A 16,754-nucleotide genomic window follows, 5' to 3' on the forward strand; every position below is an offset into this window, starting at 1 on the left:
ATCAGTGATGCCATTTATTAAACATTGTGCTATGTTTCATAAAATGTGTTATGACTGATTGAATTGGAAGCGAGATTTGCAAAGCTCAAGACCTCAGTAGTGGACAGTCACCCTCCAAGCAAACACACGGGACAAACACCCACTTGAAAATATGACGCACGCATTGGTTAAAAATGAGGAGAACTTGTTAATTTGACGTTGCTAAATGTACTTCATGGTGTTTCCGGGTTTCTTGCCAGGAAGACAGCTTAGCAGTGTTTACATACTGGAATGAGGCCAACAACTTTGTGAAGTAAACTATTTTAATCCAGTGCAATTTTTATTTAGTACAAATTAAAGTTCTAAGAAGTAAGCGTACACTGGAGTGTGAGAACAAGACACAGCATAATTAATAGCAGAGGGGCCATGGCCTTTGAAGAAGGAAAATTTGAACACTGATAACTTCAAAAGTTTGGCTTTTGAAGGTGAGAGTTAAGTGTATATACATTTCAAAACGTTCCATGAAATTGGAAATTTTTAATTTTATATTGAAGAACGTGATTCTGTGCTTTTTAAAGCAGTGTTGAGAATATAAATAATTACAGGAGTTAATTTGGGATATTGATGTGGGGCATATTTTGATTACTGAATTCAATGCCTAAATTCGCAACTCTTCACTAAAACAAGCTCTACTAAATATCGAATGCATGTGATGCATTACGTGTTAATTAGTATATCTTTAAACTATTTTCCTTCATGAATTATTTCCAGAAGGACTCACATCATCTGTAGATCTTAGGTATATCAAGCAAATTTTCCAGAAGTGCCGCCCAAGCAATAAATAGAAATAGTTGATTGATTAGGTAAAGACGCAAGGCTCTTGCAGGCAAGAGCCAGTGGTGTGTTTTGTGTCCATTCGTGATGATTTAAAAGATTCTATTCACTTGAGGTACATTTAAAGAAATTTCATAGCCTAATCTCCTGACGGGCTTATGGATTCCTCTGGAAAAACCACATAAAAGAGTAAATTCAGAAGGTCAGAAATAAGCCACACCTAAATTTTTCAAATATGGATCCTGGACAAATAAACCAGATCCTATCTATTCCTTACTTGCGTTCTCTTCTTCAAAAATTCCAATTTTAAAAACATTGGGTGTTCTTGATCTGTCTTCATATGACTGTACCCTGGCTGAGTATTTTTAAAATATGTATATGTTTCCATCCCTTTGTATATACTTTCTGCAAGCATGCCTCTCTCTGTTTCCAGCTACTGTTACTTTATCTTTTCTGTATTTTAATGTGCTCCACTTATTTAATACCTTTCTTGTAAATTCATGAATTTCTTTTTATTTTTACCTCACTTTCAACATCATTAAAATGAGGGAAATAACTCTTCTAACCTATATAACATTTCTAAGTTTTCTGTGCTTTAATGCATTTTATTTATTTATTTATTCATTTATTTATTTTAAGACAAAGTTTCACTCTTGTTGCCCAGGCTGGGGCGCAGTGGCATGATCTCAGCTCACTGCAACCTCTGCCTCCCAAGTTCAAGATATTCTCCTGCTCAGCCTACCAAATAGCTGGGATTACAGACTCCTGCCATCACGCCGGCTAATATTTTGTAATTTTAGTACAGATGGGGTTGGGCAGGTTGGTCTCAAACTCCTGACCTCAGGTGATCCGCATGCCTTGGCTTCCCAATTGCATTTTATTTTTGAAAGAAACTCAAGGTGCCTCAAATTTCTCTGGGGCTATCTCGTATTTGTGTCACTTTCACTTTCTGAATAAGTTGCCTTCTTATACACAAAAATTTTATTAGGGTACACTTACGCTTTACTTTTTCTTTACAGTAGCCATGACAGTTTAAATTCTGATTAATCCTCATTGTTAAGAGGAATGAGCTCCTTCCTCAATACTAACATGAAGTAGGCAGCACCTTGAATTCTGGTCATCTCTTACCTTCAATTGGTAAAGAGGGAAGTCAACACATCCCAATAAACCTCCAGTTTCTTCTGCCCATTGGACAATTTCTTCTGCAGTTTTGCCGTCTTGGAGCAAGGCAAAATCTGCACACAAAATAGCCTCTTCCATCGGAAGCTCTGTGAGCTATCGTCACCATGCTGTACATTAGATCTCTAGAACATTTTCATCCTGCATAACCAAACTTTGTAGCCTTTGACCAACGTGTCCTCATTTCCCACACTCAAAACCCGCCTGACTATAGTGTAAAAAGACCGTATTACATACCTGAAATTTGCTAATAGTATACATCTTACATATTCTCACCACATAAAAAAAATGAAGACAAAAATGATAACCCTGTGAGGGGAGAGACGCTTTTTTGTTAGCTCGATTGTGGTAATTATTTCACGTACATCAAAACATCATATTCTACCCACCAAATATGTACAATTTCTATATGTCCATAAAGCTTGAAAGTATTTGTTACAATCATTGTGATTCTCTCCTTTTTTTTTTTTTAATAATAAAGACATTTAATGTCTCACTTCACAAAAAGTTTTGAGGCAGGCAGTGCCAGTGTTGTCCCAGCAACCTAGTGGCACTGGGGTTGTGGGTTGTGGGGTTCGGTGGTGGTATTCCTGGGATTCTCTAGGCCTCATATCTTTTTATAATCAATGTCATTTTGTTTTAAGTTCCAGGGTACATGTCCAGGACTTGCAGGTTTGCGACATAAGTAAACTTGTGCCATGGTGGTTTGCTGCACCTACAAACCCATCACCACATGGCCTGTGGCCCCTTTGCTTTGGATAATTTCTCCCGTTTGGAATGGAAACATTCGCCCAGTGCCTGTACCCCCATTGTATCTTGGAAGTAGCTAACTTGTTTTTAATTTTACAGGCTCATACGGGGAAGAGACTTGCCTTGTCCTAGATGAGACTTTGGGCTTGGACTTGTGAATTCATGCTGGAATGAGCTAAGACTTTTGGGAACTGTTGGGAAGGCATGATTGGTTTTGAAATGTGACAAGGTCACGAGATTTGGGAGGGGCCAGGGGCAAAATGATATGATTTGGTTACGTCCCCTCCCAAATTTCATCTCACATTGTAGTTCCCATGCATTGGAGGAGGGCCCAGTGACAGATGATTGGATCATAGCGGCAGATTTCTCACTTGCTGTTCTCATGATCATGAGTTCTCACAAGAGCTGGTGGTTTGAAAGTGTGACACATCTCCCCTGGTTCTCTCTTTGTCCTGCAGCCATGAGAAGAAGGTCCCTGCTTCCCCTTCAACTTCTGCCATGATTGTAAGTTTCCTGAGGCCTCCCAGTCATGCTTCCTGTTAAGTCTGTGGAACTGTGAGTCAAATAAACCTCTCTTCTGCATAAATTACCCAGTCTCAGGTAGTTCTTTATGGCAGTGTAAAAATGATCTAATACACCAAGTTCTTTTTTGTGTGTGTGTGTCTGCCTCATGCACTTCCGTTTCTCGATTAAACCAATTACTTAAACATGAAAAATTAATGCAAAATAATGTCAAGGTTTTATTTGAAGTGATTAATTAAAAACACACATCTTTAATGGGAATCTGAATGACAGCAAGCACAAGTGAAAAGGCCTTTGTGTTGAAGCCAGCGTGGAATTCCTGAGCTGATCCATAGGAGGGCATATCCTCAGGTTACCCATCTGGGTGAATCAAGCTTCCGGTTGCTTTACGTTATTCCAGACACCCCATTCTCTCAATCCTCCAATACTTGTGAGCTCTCCATGCTGAAAACAGTGTGAAGGTCCTGTTAGTTTGGGCACAGGCTTCACCCTGTGTGTCTAGAATTCTTGATCCACATCCACCCATAGAATAAAGGGACCATTTACATCTCTGCCATGAATGGATTTCTCTGCCTGCTTCAAACCTGTCGACACAACCCAAGGGCAAGCTTTGCGTTTGCAGTGATTCAATTCTCACCTGAGAAGATCTATGAAATTGAGGCTTTGCCCAGGGGAGGTGGCTGCTTCCAGCCCTGGCCCATTGAACCCAATGCATTATGTTCATCTGTCATTTTTCCTTCTGACTGCCTGGAATAGGGACAATGACAGTGACCATGACAGGGCATGTGGGTTATGACCTCCAAAGTCTATCTCCTGTCATCAAAATTCTGACCTCACTTCTGGAGCCTCTGGAGAGGCTGACAGGCTGGCACTTCCACATGCAAACCTTTCTGCGTGTCTCCTATCTGAGCTGAAGATTCCCCATCTCTGATTCCACCTTTCCTTCACAGCAGGGCTGGAATATGTGGTATTCTCATCTGTACATAAATAGACACAATGGTTCATAACACTTACTTGAAGCATACGTTCATTCAGATACTTCACTCCAAGTTTTAGATAAATATTATTACTTTATAAATACCCACATACACTCAGGACAGTATGTTGTCTTATTTACAGCAAAAGAAATGGATCCTTCACATTTCCCTCACCCCAGGACTTTTGCACGTGCTCTTCTCTCCATCTCAAACTCCATCCCTGTCCTCACACCTCATATCACTGTTGAGTGCAAATATCACCAGCTCCAAGACTTCTTTCCTTACCACCATAGGCGAGTAGGCTTCTGTATTAGTTTTCGTGGTTTAATTTTAACATTTTCTTTCATAAAATTTATCATTGATGTCATTTATTTCTATTTCCCCACTTTTTCATTGTTTCTCCTCCAGTTTCCACCATGAAGACACTCTTTGTGTCTACAGTATACCTTAATTGTACAAAGTGTGCAGCCCAGTACTTGGTACACATTTAATGATTAGTAACTATATGGGGAATTACTGAATGACTCAGTGAAGAATGAATGAATGAATGAATGAATGAATGATGTGGGGCCAGACAGTGTCTCACACCTGTAATGCCAGCACTTTGGGAGGCCAAGGTGGGCAGATCACTTGACATCACGTGTTTGAAACCAGCCTTGCCAAAAGTCCCAGCTACTTGGGAGGCTGAGGCAGGAGAATGGCATGAACCCAGAGGTGGAGCTTGCAGTGAGCTGAGATCACACCACTGCACTCCAGCCCAGGGGACAGAGTGAGACCCTGTCTCTAAATAAATAAATAAATAAATAAATAAATAAATAAATAAAATAATAAAAAATAATAATAAAAGATTTCAGGTGGAGAAGGAGACTTCTGTCTCCCCAGGGATTCACAAACTAGGTGAAGAATTCTTTGCTCACCGGTTTCAGGGGTTGATTCCGTGGTTGTCAGGCAAGTACTCTCAGGGATTCCTAGGAAAAAAGACAAAGAATGGGTGTACAAGAGTCGTTCCTCACCACACTGAAGTAGAACCATTCTATGTGTAGTGTCTGTCTCCTGACCACACCTTACTCTGTCATTCACCTAATGACTAATGCGGGTCCTGAGGTCTCTTGTCAGAATCCTTTGACAACAAACTTTCTTCCCTATACGTGAAAGGGGAGACAGGGCTCAGAGGTGCCTGGTGATGTCAAGAGACCTTATCTACAATGGGGTCATAAATATCTACGTTCACCACATGGGAAATCTCTGTGGCTGAGAGGTCAGGAGGAGCTCCTGGAAAATGGATAAGGGTGAGGGACTGATGCAACCTCTGATCTGCCCAAACCTTATCTGGCCTCACCTGTGTTTGTCCTGACCCAATACTTCATTCACCTGGACTCACAGGATCCCAAAGTGAGCCTCCACATAGGATGTGAAGAGGGTGGAGGTGCCCTGTCTCCAATCCTGCACCCTGAAAGCACTGGTCATTCTCAGCCTCTCTTTTTCTCATTGTATTTCTCACAGCTTCATTTTTTCCAGAACCCCTAAAATCTCCTGATCTCCAGCAGGAAGCCCCTCAGAGCTCCAGGATTGCAGTTGCCACCAGAGCATGCAGCAGGCATGGGCTCCTCACCTGTGACAGAAACGTGCAGTGGGTTACTGGGGGCTGACCACTCATAGGGAGACTCATTGAAAGAACCATAGCATCTGTAGCTCCCACTAGAGGTTGGGGACACAAGGCACAGAGGAAGGTTGACCTGGAATGTTCCACTGTGACTCTGCCCTCCACTGAGCCAGTGACCACCAGCCTCCTGCTTCCTGGATAGATGATACTTGTCAAATGGGATCTCGGAGCTGCAGAACAAGGTCACTGTATCTCCTGGATCCACCATGGCATTCTCGTGGGTGATGAGAGAGGGCTTTTTGTATTTTCCTATAAGAAAAAGAGACTTTGGTTATTTATTTCGCTCTATATTCTCAGCAGACAGTTCACCCAATATACAATGGCAATTTCCTTCCAAAGCCTCCTGGGATTAGAAGATTTGATTCCAAGCCTCTATTGTTCTAAATGGTGCATGGTTTTCTCTTGTGTTCCTCTTCCTTCTACATTTTCAGGTTTTCTTCTGACTGTGCCAGACTCCAGTAGCAGGAATCCAAGGGCCACCAGGACCAAGACAGCCACGCCCATCCTGATGAGATTCCCTACTGTGTAATCCTGGGGGTGTGAGCCTGGGAATAGTGGACAAAGAAGTCACCAAAGCAGTGAAGGCCAAAATCATCCTAAAGTCCCTGGATGTCCACTCGGGCCACCCACATCCCCCTGAGTCATCATAAGGCTTTTACAACAAAAGCCTTCTCCACACTACTCTTAGTGTTGGAAAAAACTATTTTCTTACGTTAGGAGTTATACGTCCGCTAGTGCTCTCTCCATCTGTTTTCTCTGTATGATCCTGATTCAATGAGTGTGCGTGCCTTTTTAAACCCTCCTCTTTCCATTGCTTCTCCCTTGCTTTTGACTATAAGTCTTACTGTGCCCAGACAGCATATGAGATACGGGGTTCTCCTGGAACACGAAAATAACTCTCTGCTTGGAGACCCTCGGAAAACATGATGCTGACCTTAGATTCCCCGACCTGGAGCTACGAGGTTATGAGTCCCAACCCAACGCTGTGTGTTGAAAAGTGAAAGAATCTCCATAGAATCCGAAATACTCTCACAGATGAACACTGCAGGACCAGTTGCTGTGATCCCACACCCCGAGGTGCTAGACATGACTACTTGCTGGAGAGGTTGGAAGTGACCTCTGCTTCCTCTTTGGGCAGAAGGACATGTTAAACCCCTTTGTGGAGAAACACCTCACAGTTCCAATCTCCACTCAGATCCTCCGGGAGCTTCGCTGGTGGGCGGTGAGGGTGGGGGTGTGTGGTGTGCCCCTGCATCTCATGGCAGAGGAACGGGGGTGCAGGTTCTATGTGGGGAACCAACTCCAAAATGCAACTCAGTGCCTGAGCTGAGGGAAACCAGCCCCTTGTCTACGCTTGCGAATCTCTCTCAATATCTGTTTCACATTCTCTATCACTGTCTAACTTCTTTTCTCTTTAACTATCACAAGTTCTCTGTTTCTCCCCCTTTCCTTCATCCCCTCCTCTGGCCCTCTAATAAGTTACTTGGTGTTTCTGTGTTCCGGTGTTTTTCTTCCTCTACTGGCAGTTTGATCAACAACCACATCACCCCAGGGAGTTTCCAGGGCACCAAAAGACCACGAATGGTCCAGCCACACTCACCTGTGATCACAATGTCCAGAGGGTCACTGGGAGCCGACCACACATAGCGGGAGTGACTGAAACAACCACAGCACCTGCAGGCTCCTGCATGGGCAGGCGTTATAGGACCCACGGAAAAGACAGCCTTGAAGGAGTGATGTCCAGCCTGGATCATCTTACCATACTGCTGGGAATACTGTGTGTGCCCCTCTTTGTATAAGACAAATTCATCAAAGGCCAGTTCTGAGTGACAGCGCAGGCTCACCCTGGCTCCTGCGTGCACCAGGGAGCTTGGGTGCGCTAAGATGGAAGGTTTTGTGAACACGCCTGAGAGCAGAGACACAGGAGTTCACATGAGTCTCCTTGCTCACCCCTCGCCTGAGACCTCAGGGTGAATCTGTCCCTCGTCACCCCCAAAGCCCGTCCGTGTCCTTCCTGTTTGTGTGTGTGCATGTTCTCTCTGCATGGATTCCCATTGTCTGGCTTGAAGCCGTATGAAATGTGTGGTTCTCCTGGAAAATGGGAATTAGTCTGTGCTTTGAGAATCTTCAGAAAACACACGGCTGGACTTAGGTTCCCTGGCGTGGAACTGTGAGGTTATGAGCCTCGCTATTTTTCAGTTCTGTGTGTTGAAAAATACAAGAATCTCTGGAGGATCAGAAGAAACCTCACAAGCTCACACTGCAGGAAACAACTGATTTTGCCCCAAAGCCCAAGAGGTTAGACACTTTGGGAGGCCGAGGCGGGCAGATCACGAGGTCAGGAGTTGGAGACCATCCTGGTTAATGCGATGAAACCCCATCTCTACTAAAAATACAAAAAATTAGCCGGGCGTGGTGGTGCACGCCTGTAATCCCAACTACTCAGGAGGCTGAGGCAGGAGAATCACTTGAACCTGGGAGGCGGAGGTTGCCGTGAGCCAAGATCGCACCACTGTACTCCAGCCTGGCAACAGAGTGAGACTCCATCTCAATAAATAAATAAATAAATAAATAAATAAATAAATAAATAAATAAAGCTAGAAAGGAGAGGTCATCATCATCTTTCTACAATGAGGAGAATGGTGAGGGATGTTACCTGCTGAAGCTCCACTGTCCGTAATATGGCCTCCGTGTCTTAGGCTGAAACCTGTGAATTTCCTCCAATGTTTGCTCTCGCTAAAAGCGTGGAGGCAGAATCTACAGCATCAGATGCAGAGTTCCAGGCAGTGGGAGGAGAGGTAGTGGGAGGTGGAAATGAATCAGAGGTTTCGAAGTAGAAGAATGAAGAGCAGGTGCTGCTAATTGCAGAACTAAGGAAGTCAGATGGCGGAAGGTGTTTGGGAGGAAAAAAACCACACACTCGGGCCCGGAGGGAGGCTCTGCTTTCTCTGAGGCCAGCTATCCATCTTATAAACACCTCCCCTGACTGTTGCTTCTCCTGGGGTCATCCATCCCGTGATAGCACCATCGGCTCCTCCAGTGAACCAAGGCAGAGACTGGAGCAACCCTCAGTTCCTCACGCTCTTCTACTCCACACAGAGTGAACAAATCCAAACAGCTCCTTCCCCCAGTCCCTCCTCACCCACGTCCCCTGGCCCATCCCCACAGTCCAAGCTCAGCTGGAGACTGAAGACATTTTGTCTGTGTCACCACATCAGCCTCCTCCCAGCCCCCTACTCCAGACCCTCACTCCTGCTGACGTCTGTTAATTCTCATAGCCCCAGACTTACCTGTTTCTGGCCCTGGTCAAAATCCTTCCACAGGTCTGCATCTTCCTCCAAATAAGACACAAGGCTTCCTGTCTGACGTTCGTATTGCCGATGATCAGGACTGAGCTAAATTCTACAGCCCCAGAAAACACAGCTCTTCCCTACAGAGCAAACTCAGCACAGAAAACCACCTGGCCCTCCCCAGACACACACACACACCCTGAGATATTAACACATTTGTAGGCCAGGCGCAGTGGCTCATGCCTGTAATCCCAGCACTTTGGGAGGCCAAGGTGGGTGGATCACAAGGTCAGGAGTTCGAGACCAGCCTGGCCAATATGGCGAAACCCTGTCTCTACTAAAAAAAATAAATAAATACAAAAATTAGCCAGGTGTGGTGGTGGGTGACTGTAAGCCCAGCTACTCGGAAGGCTGAAGCAGGAGAATCACTTGAACCCGGGAGTTGGAGGCTGCAGTGAGCCAAGATTGCACCATTGCACTCCAACCTGGGCGACAGGGCAAGACTCTGTCTCAAATACATATATAATGACCAAAGTATTGGCAAGGAGTGGCAGGTGTACACCATAGATGTTTGGGTAGGAGAAATCCTGACTTGTTGAGAACCATCCTTTTCTACCCTATCCCCATCCCTTGTACTCTTTTCCTTTTTCTCTTCTCCGTTGATGCTTTTGGTAGTGTTTCCATTTCTTTCCAACAGCTTTGTGACTCTTCCCTTAGGCAAGAACCTATAGAGTTCCCTACAGGAATTTTCTACTCGCCGTGTCCACAATGAAAGTCGATATTGCTGCTACCCTCTCCCCAAGTCTGCAGTGCCTTTTGGGTATCCCATCTTGGAAATCAGTTTACCATTCCCACAGTCATCTTCTTATTTTATTTTATTTTATTTTTTTTGAGATGGAGTCTCTCTCTATTGCCCAGGCTGGAGTGCAGTGGTGTGATCTCGGCTCACTGCAACCTCTGCCTCCCGGGTTCAAGTGATTCGTCTGCCTCAACCTCCTGAGTAGCTAGGGTTACAGGCACCTGCCACTATGCTTAGCTAATTTTTGTATTTTTAGTAGAGATGGAGTTTGGCCATGTTGGCCAGGCTGTTCTCCAACTCCTGACCTCAGGTGATCCACCCGCCTCAGTCTCTCAAAGTGCTGCGATTACAGACGTGGGCCACTATGCCCAGCCAAATCTCCCTCTCTTTTAAAAATTTATCTGGCCAGGCACCATGGCTCACACCTGTAACCGCAGCACTTTGGGAGGCCAAGGCAGGCGGATCACGAGGTCAGGAGATCGAGACCATCCTGGCCAACATGGTGAAACCCTGTCTCTACTACAAATACAAAAATTAGCTGGGCCTTGTGGTGCATGACTGTAATCCCAGCTACTCCGGAAGCTGAGGCAGGAGAATCACTTGAACCTGGGAGGTGGAGGTTGCAGTGAGCCAAGATCACACCACGGCACTCCAGCCTGGGCGACAAAGTGAGACTTCATCTCAAAAAAAAAAAAAAGAACACCAAGATAAACATTATCCACGTTTAATTGTTTTCTTTCCCTGAACACTGCTGGAGGTCTCTCCTATTGCCCCAGTGTTCAGCCCTTCCATGGTCAACAATGAAAATTTTAATTTAACCTATTAGGTTCAACCCCTCACTCCAGCAATTGAGAATAATTCTCCTCCTAAATCTTTCCCCTTGTTTGAGCCTGTAGCTCCTCATAGCTACTGATGCTTCCTGAATACACTGCTCTCTCATTTGAGGACGCTCTCTACTCTTTCCTTCTCCTCTTTTCCTCTCTGGATCAATTGTCTATCTTTCTGGTACCATCCGAGGAGTTTTCATGGCCAAGGGGCTTTCTTTCACTCCTTAGGAAAAGATAAATTGGTATCTCTTTTGTGTTTCAGCAGCACCTGAGCTTCTGGCAGCAGAGTCCTATCAGTGCATTGCAGATTTCTCTATCAGAGTCTGTCAGGGGCAGGAGCCGAGTCTGACTCATTTCCACATCACCTGTTTCCTGTACAGGATGTGGCACATCAGAGTCCCGAGTCCCAGGAGATGTTGCTGAGTCAATATGTGAAAAAAACAAATGCCTGCATCCGTCCAGGCTAAGTCTCTAAGCCTGAGATGGGGAGCCCCAGAACTTTGGAAAGTAAATCAGGGAATATGTCAGATGCCCAAGGACCTTCAAGAAAATGTTAACAATCACTCATAAACACAGGTATTATTACTGAGCAAAGTTTATCAGGCTCTATCTAGCCACATAATAATGATAATATTATTATCATTTTTAAAGTAACATTATAGTAGCAATCACGATAGCCCACATTATTGAGTGAGACTAACAACATGTTCAGAGTTTACTTTGCACGTCACATGTATTAACTATGTATTCTCCACCAAAACTCTATATAAGGTAGGTACTGGCATTGTCCTCATTTTATAAGTGACAAAATTGAGTCATGTGGGTAATTTTTCCTAAATCTCATAGCTTTCAGAGACAAAGCAATGATCATATCCCAGCCTTCCTGGCTCCAGAACCTTCCCTCCTAGCTAAATGGAGAGGCAGAATATAGTAATCCCTGATCATCCATCTTCCAAACATCCTTACAAAGTAGACAGCATTATTAGTGCCATTTTGTGGAAAAGCAAAGTGAGTCTCAGGTAATGTGACTCTTCCAAGCACGTAAACATAGCAAGGTCAGATTCAGGTTTTGAAAGCACTTTGGTGTGATTTAAAGCCTGTTGTCATTTGGCCATTACCCAATAGTGGGTATCTTGAAAGTCCGGGAAGAGCTGTTCTCAGCTAGATTGGAGAGAACCAACTCTTTCTGACACCCTGGATTATTCTAGTTGTCCTGATGAGTGTGGGAAATTCTGAGCTTTTTTTTTAATACTTTAAGTTCTAGTGTACATGTGCACAACGTGCAGGTTTGTTACATATGCATACATGTGTCATGTTGGTGTGCTGCACCCATTAACTCGTCATTTACATTAGGTATATCTCCTAATGCTGTCCCTCCCCCCTCCCCTCACCCCACAACAGGCCATTGTACTTGCTTGCAGAATCCGTGGAATGTAATGGTTATTTTTTTCCAAAAACATCGCCTTAACATTGGCATGCTCTTTTTCCAATTTACCCTAATGCCTGTATATTGCCCTGAAAAAAATATTATTGATTAGATTTTTCCAGGAAGACTCTATTTCAGAGTCCCAAGATGGGGACTCAGCATATGCAAATTATCAACTAAGAGACAGTGGAGAAAGCTGTGTGGCCTCCGGGACGCTGGCCGTGGTGCTGAAACTACAGAAAGGCGCCAGCATCCCAGTCAGTACCGTAAACAGTAACCGCAAGAACCACTCTCCTTGGACTGCATCCAGACAGGGGAAATAGGAAGGGTGTCTAGATATAGGGCCAGATATATTGGGAACATTCAGAATAGGAGTCAGAATCTAGCAAGAGGTGGAGAAGCTCAAGGTGTAGATCATGTTCATATGAACTATGGAATCTTGACATCTGGGTAAGGCCATTTTTTTTCTTCTACTGTACACCACAGTGGGCAGAGAGGAAGCAAAGAAGGAATCACTCTGGCCTTGCCTTAGTAATAGAAAATAGTGTCCTTTTATTTTTTTGAGATGGAGTCTCACTCTGTCACCCAGGCTGGAGTGCAATGGCATGATCTCGGCTCACTGCAACCTCCGCCTCCCTGGTTCAAGTGATTTTCCTGCCTCAGCCTCCTGAGTAGATGGGATTACAGGCTCACGCCACCATGCCTGGCTAATTTTTGTATTTTTAGTAAAGACAGGGTTTCACCATGTTAGTCAAGCTGGTCTCAAACTCCTGACCTTGTGATCCTCCCGCCTCAGCCTCCCAAAGTGCTGGGATTACAGGCATGAGCCACCGCACCTGTCTGAAAATAGTGTCTTATTTCAATGCACTGTGTGTATAAATTGTGAGTATGATAAGATTGTACTCATATTGGGACTTTGCTACTTGCTCTACAAATACTATATCATTACTTTTTATTGTAATAAAGTTCACAAACATAAAACTAACCATTAACTATGTAAAAGTGTACCAATCAGTGGAATTTAGTGCATTCATAATCTTCTTCAACCATCACCTCTATTTAATTCCAAGTTATCTACAACACCTTAAAAAAAAAGCCACACACTTTGGAGAAAACAGAGCCAATACAGTGTGTGTGTGTGTGTGTGTGTGTATGTGTGTGTGTATCCCTCTCTCACTGGAACAAGATGCTCTCAGCTAGATTGGAGAAGATCAACTCTTTCTGAAACCCTGGATTATTCTAGTGGTTGTTTTGCTGAGAGTGGTTTGTGCAGACATTGGTCAGCAGAACTTCTTGGACTTCAGAGTCTACACACACCCAATTAGGTCTTGGATGGTGGTGAATTCTCATCTGAGACCCTGATTAGTCTCTCTTGTCAATACACAGCACAAAACATGTAACTAAGAAAGGGTGGTCTCCTAGCACCCATCCGTAATGAGTCTTCCCATCATCTCCTTCTGTAGAGTCAGGAAGTCTGCACCTCCCTCCCAAGCCACTGAGGAACTGGGGGCTTTCTGCGTTTCCTTGTCTTTTTAGAGCTTCTCTTGTAGCTCTGAAGACCTCTACATTTCAGGGAATTCTCATGCTTCTCATATCTTCTGTCTCTTAGGGCACAGTCCTTCCAGGTAGTTAAAAGCACCTGTCAGATTCCGAAATCTCCGGTCACTGCCAGCCTCATCTGAAATCCCAAGTCACCTGCTCACAGGATGGAGGGAGCCGAGGACTCTGCTCTGTCCTGGGGTTCCTGAGGCCTGCAGTGACGTTCCATGCAAAGGGCCATCCCCAAGAGGATAGGATGGACCAAGAATTAGGAACATGCAGAGAAGGACTTGAGACTTTTTAGGGTCACAGGTGAGAGTGACTGGCAGAGGCCATGGGTAGAGGAGGTCTCCCAGCAGAGCTGGGGTCCTAGGGGAAGGCACTCCCTTCTGGTTGTTGGGGTCAGCAAGGTGTGGTCTGATAAAGATGGAGGGCAGGTTCACACTGTTGGCTGTGGTGTCCTCCTGGGATCAGGTGGGCTAAGCCTCTCCAAGGGCACAGACCTATGGGTTTCCCCAGACCTCACTCTCAAGCCCAGGAGAGACCCAGCCCCAGTGGTCACATTTCTTCAAGAAGAAGAGAATGAAGCTCTCGGGTCTGTGATCCCTCCATGAAGCAAGGCCCATGAGCTTTGTGATTCTTGGTCTAAACCCTCCTCCCCAACACCTGCCCAGGCTCCACATTCTTCCTTCACATAGACACTCTCCTTGACCACGCTCGACTCAGGCTCCTCTGAGCTCTTTTCCAATGAGCCCTGACCTCTGGGCTTCCATGTTTATCTCTGTTTTGCCCAATTTTAGTAAGAATTGCAACTCTTTTCCAATTCTTACTTAAGAAAGAATCCTGCAGAGTCAGTTTAACTCTAGATATCTGATCACCCTTAATCAGATGGTTCACAGGTAAGAACCCTCATTCTCCATCAGCCTCAGGTGATGTCTGGCCGCCTTGGCCTGCCTTCAGCAAGAATCCTGCTGGGTCGGTTTAGCCAGAGTCTTCTTAACCCCTGAGACTTCTCTTAGCAGTTTTCCACCTACTGAACCCGCTCGCCCTGCTCCAAAGCTACAAATTCCCACTTTTCCTGTTCTACTCAGAGTTGAGCCCAGTCTCTTTCCTACACTGTGTGATTCCATCACCATGGTACCTGTACCTACAGCAATAGTCCTGAATAACGTCCTCCTTACTGTGCCTCAACAAGTGGCACTGGATTTTTTTTTTCTTCAACACCCTGCCCAGCTGGTCTAACGGTCTGAGAAAGGGAAGCCCAGACACCTGGCCTCAGCTCTGGACAGAAGCCGAGAAGTGGTCTACAGACCAGGGTGCCATGATTGCCACTCTGGGCATCTTTCGCACGCTCAGGGTATCTCAGTTCCATGGTGGGAACCACTGTCCTTAGGAAAAGCTGTTTTCTTTCTGTGTGAAAGTAACCACCCAAATCCCCAAGGAAACAGGAAGAAAAGGTCAGCAACGAAATGCCTACTAAAATTCTCCAGATTTTGGCTGGGCACAGTGGCTCTCGCCTGTAATCCCAGCACTTTGGGAGGCCAAGGCCGGCAGACCATGAGGTCAAGAGATTGAGACCATCCTGGCCAACATGGTGAAACCCCGCCTCTACTAAAAATATAAAAATTAGCCAAGCATGGTGGTGCCTGCCTGTAATCCCAGCTACTAGGGAGGCTGAGGCAGGAGAATCACTTGAACCCAGGAGGTGGGGGAGGGAAAGAGCCAAGATCACACCACTACACTCCAGCCTGGGTGACAGAGCGAAAGTTTGTCTCAATAATAATAATAATAATAGTCCTGCAGCACAGGGATCCTTATCCCCTTCTTCCACCACGGGGGTCCTGAGTGCTGGGATCCTCTGCACAGGGACACAGCCGGCCATTGGCAGAGCAGGAATCTGATCAACCCCAAAGCCTGACCTCTTTCTCCTTCCACAAGAAGCACACACCAGGCTCATGCTCCACAGCCCCCATCACTCACGCTCATTGTGACTATTGTCTGACGGCCTCTGCGTGGGTCCTGGGAGGGAGGAATCAGAAGGAGGAGGAGTTAGAGTCCTGAGCTGGACAGAGAAGGCTCTGAGTCCTCCCACGTCCACTGTGGGGATCTCCCTTCACTCCCCAGGACCCTGACCACTCCCTCTAGACCAGCACCATCCAGCAGAGTCTTCTGTGGTGATGCAAACTTTCTACATCTACTGTCCAGTATAAGAGCCACACATAGCTATTGATATTTAAATTTATCCAAAGTTGAATGGCATGAGAAGCTGGCTGCACCGTCTGCACCTCCAGGGCTCAGTGACCTCACGTGCCTGATGCCATCCCTACTGGACGGTGCAGATACAGCGCGTTTCCTGGGAGTGAAGCTGTGGTAGACATCGCTGCTCTCTGCCCTCTGCGGATCTAGGCAGAGACCAACCACCCTCAAGAAGAGGAAGGGAGACCTTCCCTCCCTGACCTCCTTCTGGGTTCCCACCAGAGGGCAAGAATCCCCATGTCTGATTTTATCTGCCCTCGCGGCAACCCTCTGACGGGGATGTAACCCGCCCTCCTGTGGGAAGAATCCAAGTCCCGATGTGCTCCTGTTTCCTGAAGCCCTGCAGCTAGCGGGCGAGTGTGTGCGGCACCGCCCAGGCTCCCTGCGCAGCGCATTGCACGTCCGCCCGTCATCTCCTCCAACATTCACCCTCCTCTGCACAGTGCACGCCACTACCCAATTCCCAGGTGGCTAAATGGGGTCCTGTGGGACTCCCCCAAACCCAGGATCCGAGCCAAGCATCCCTTTTCCAGGAACAGCGTCCCTCCCCTCCCCTACTGCCAAGGCAGCATCTTTAATATCCTTCAAGAAAAGCAGACATTCTCTCTTGGAGTGTCCTTCCCTCATGCCTCGTCCACGGTCCAAGGTCCAGGACACCACCCATTATTCTACACCATGACTTCCTGGGCTTGGTCTTCATAACATTTGCCACC

General features: G+C 45.8%; 1 protein-coding gene across 1 annotated transcript; it reads right to left on the reverse strand.

Moving 5' to 3' along the window:
• Positions 1 to 3,462: 3,462 nt before the first annotated feature.
• On the reverse strand, positions 3,463 to 16,436 carry LOC129459503 (killer cell immunoglobulin-like receptor 2DS2). Its single transcript, XM_055236294.2, has 10 exons — positions 16,412 to 16,436; positions 16,093 to 16,187; positions 9,195 to 9,299; positions 8,561 to 8,663; positions 7,505 to 7,810; positions 5,854 to 6,153; positions 5,159 to 5,209; positions 4,097 to 4,241; positions 3,902 to 4,011; positions 3,463 to 3,708 (listed from the first exon to the last, which is right to left on the reverse strand). Exons 1-9 carry the CDS (start codon positions 16,434 to 16,436, stop codon positions 3,912 to 3,914), a joined length of 1,230 nt encoding a protein of 409 aa, XP_055092269.1. The 3' UTR covers positions 3,463 to 3,708; positions 3,902 to 3,911.
• Between the last annotated feature and the right edge of the window lie 318 nt (positions 16,437 to 16,754).

Source organism: Symphalangus syndactylus, chromosome 13 (assembly GCF_028878055.3).
Source record: "Symphalangus syndactylus isolate Jambi chromosome 13, NHGRI_mSymSyn1-v2.1_pri, whole genome shotgun sequence".
Lineage (NCBI taxonomy): Eukaryota > Metazoa > Chordata > Mammalia > Primates > Hylobatidae > Symphalangus > Symphalangus syndactylus.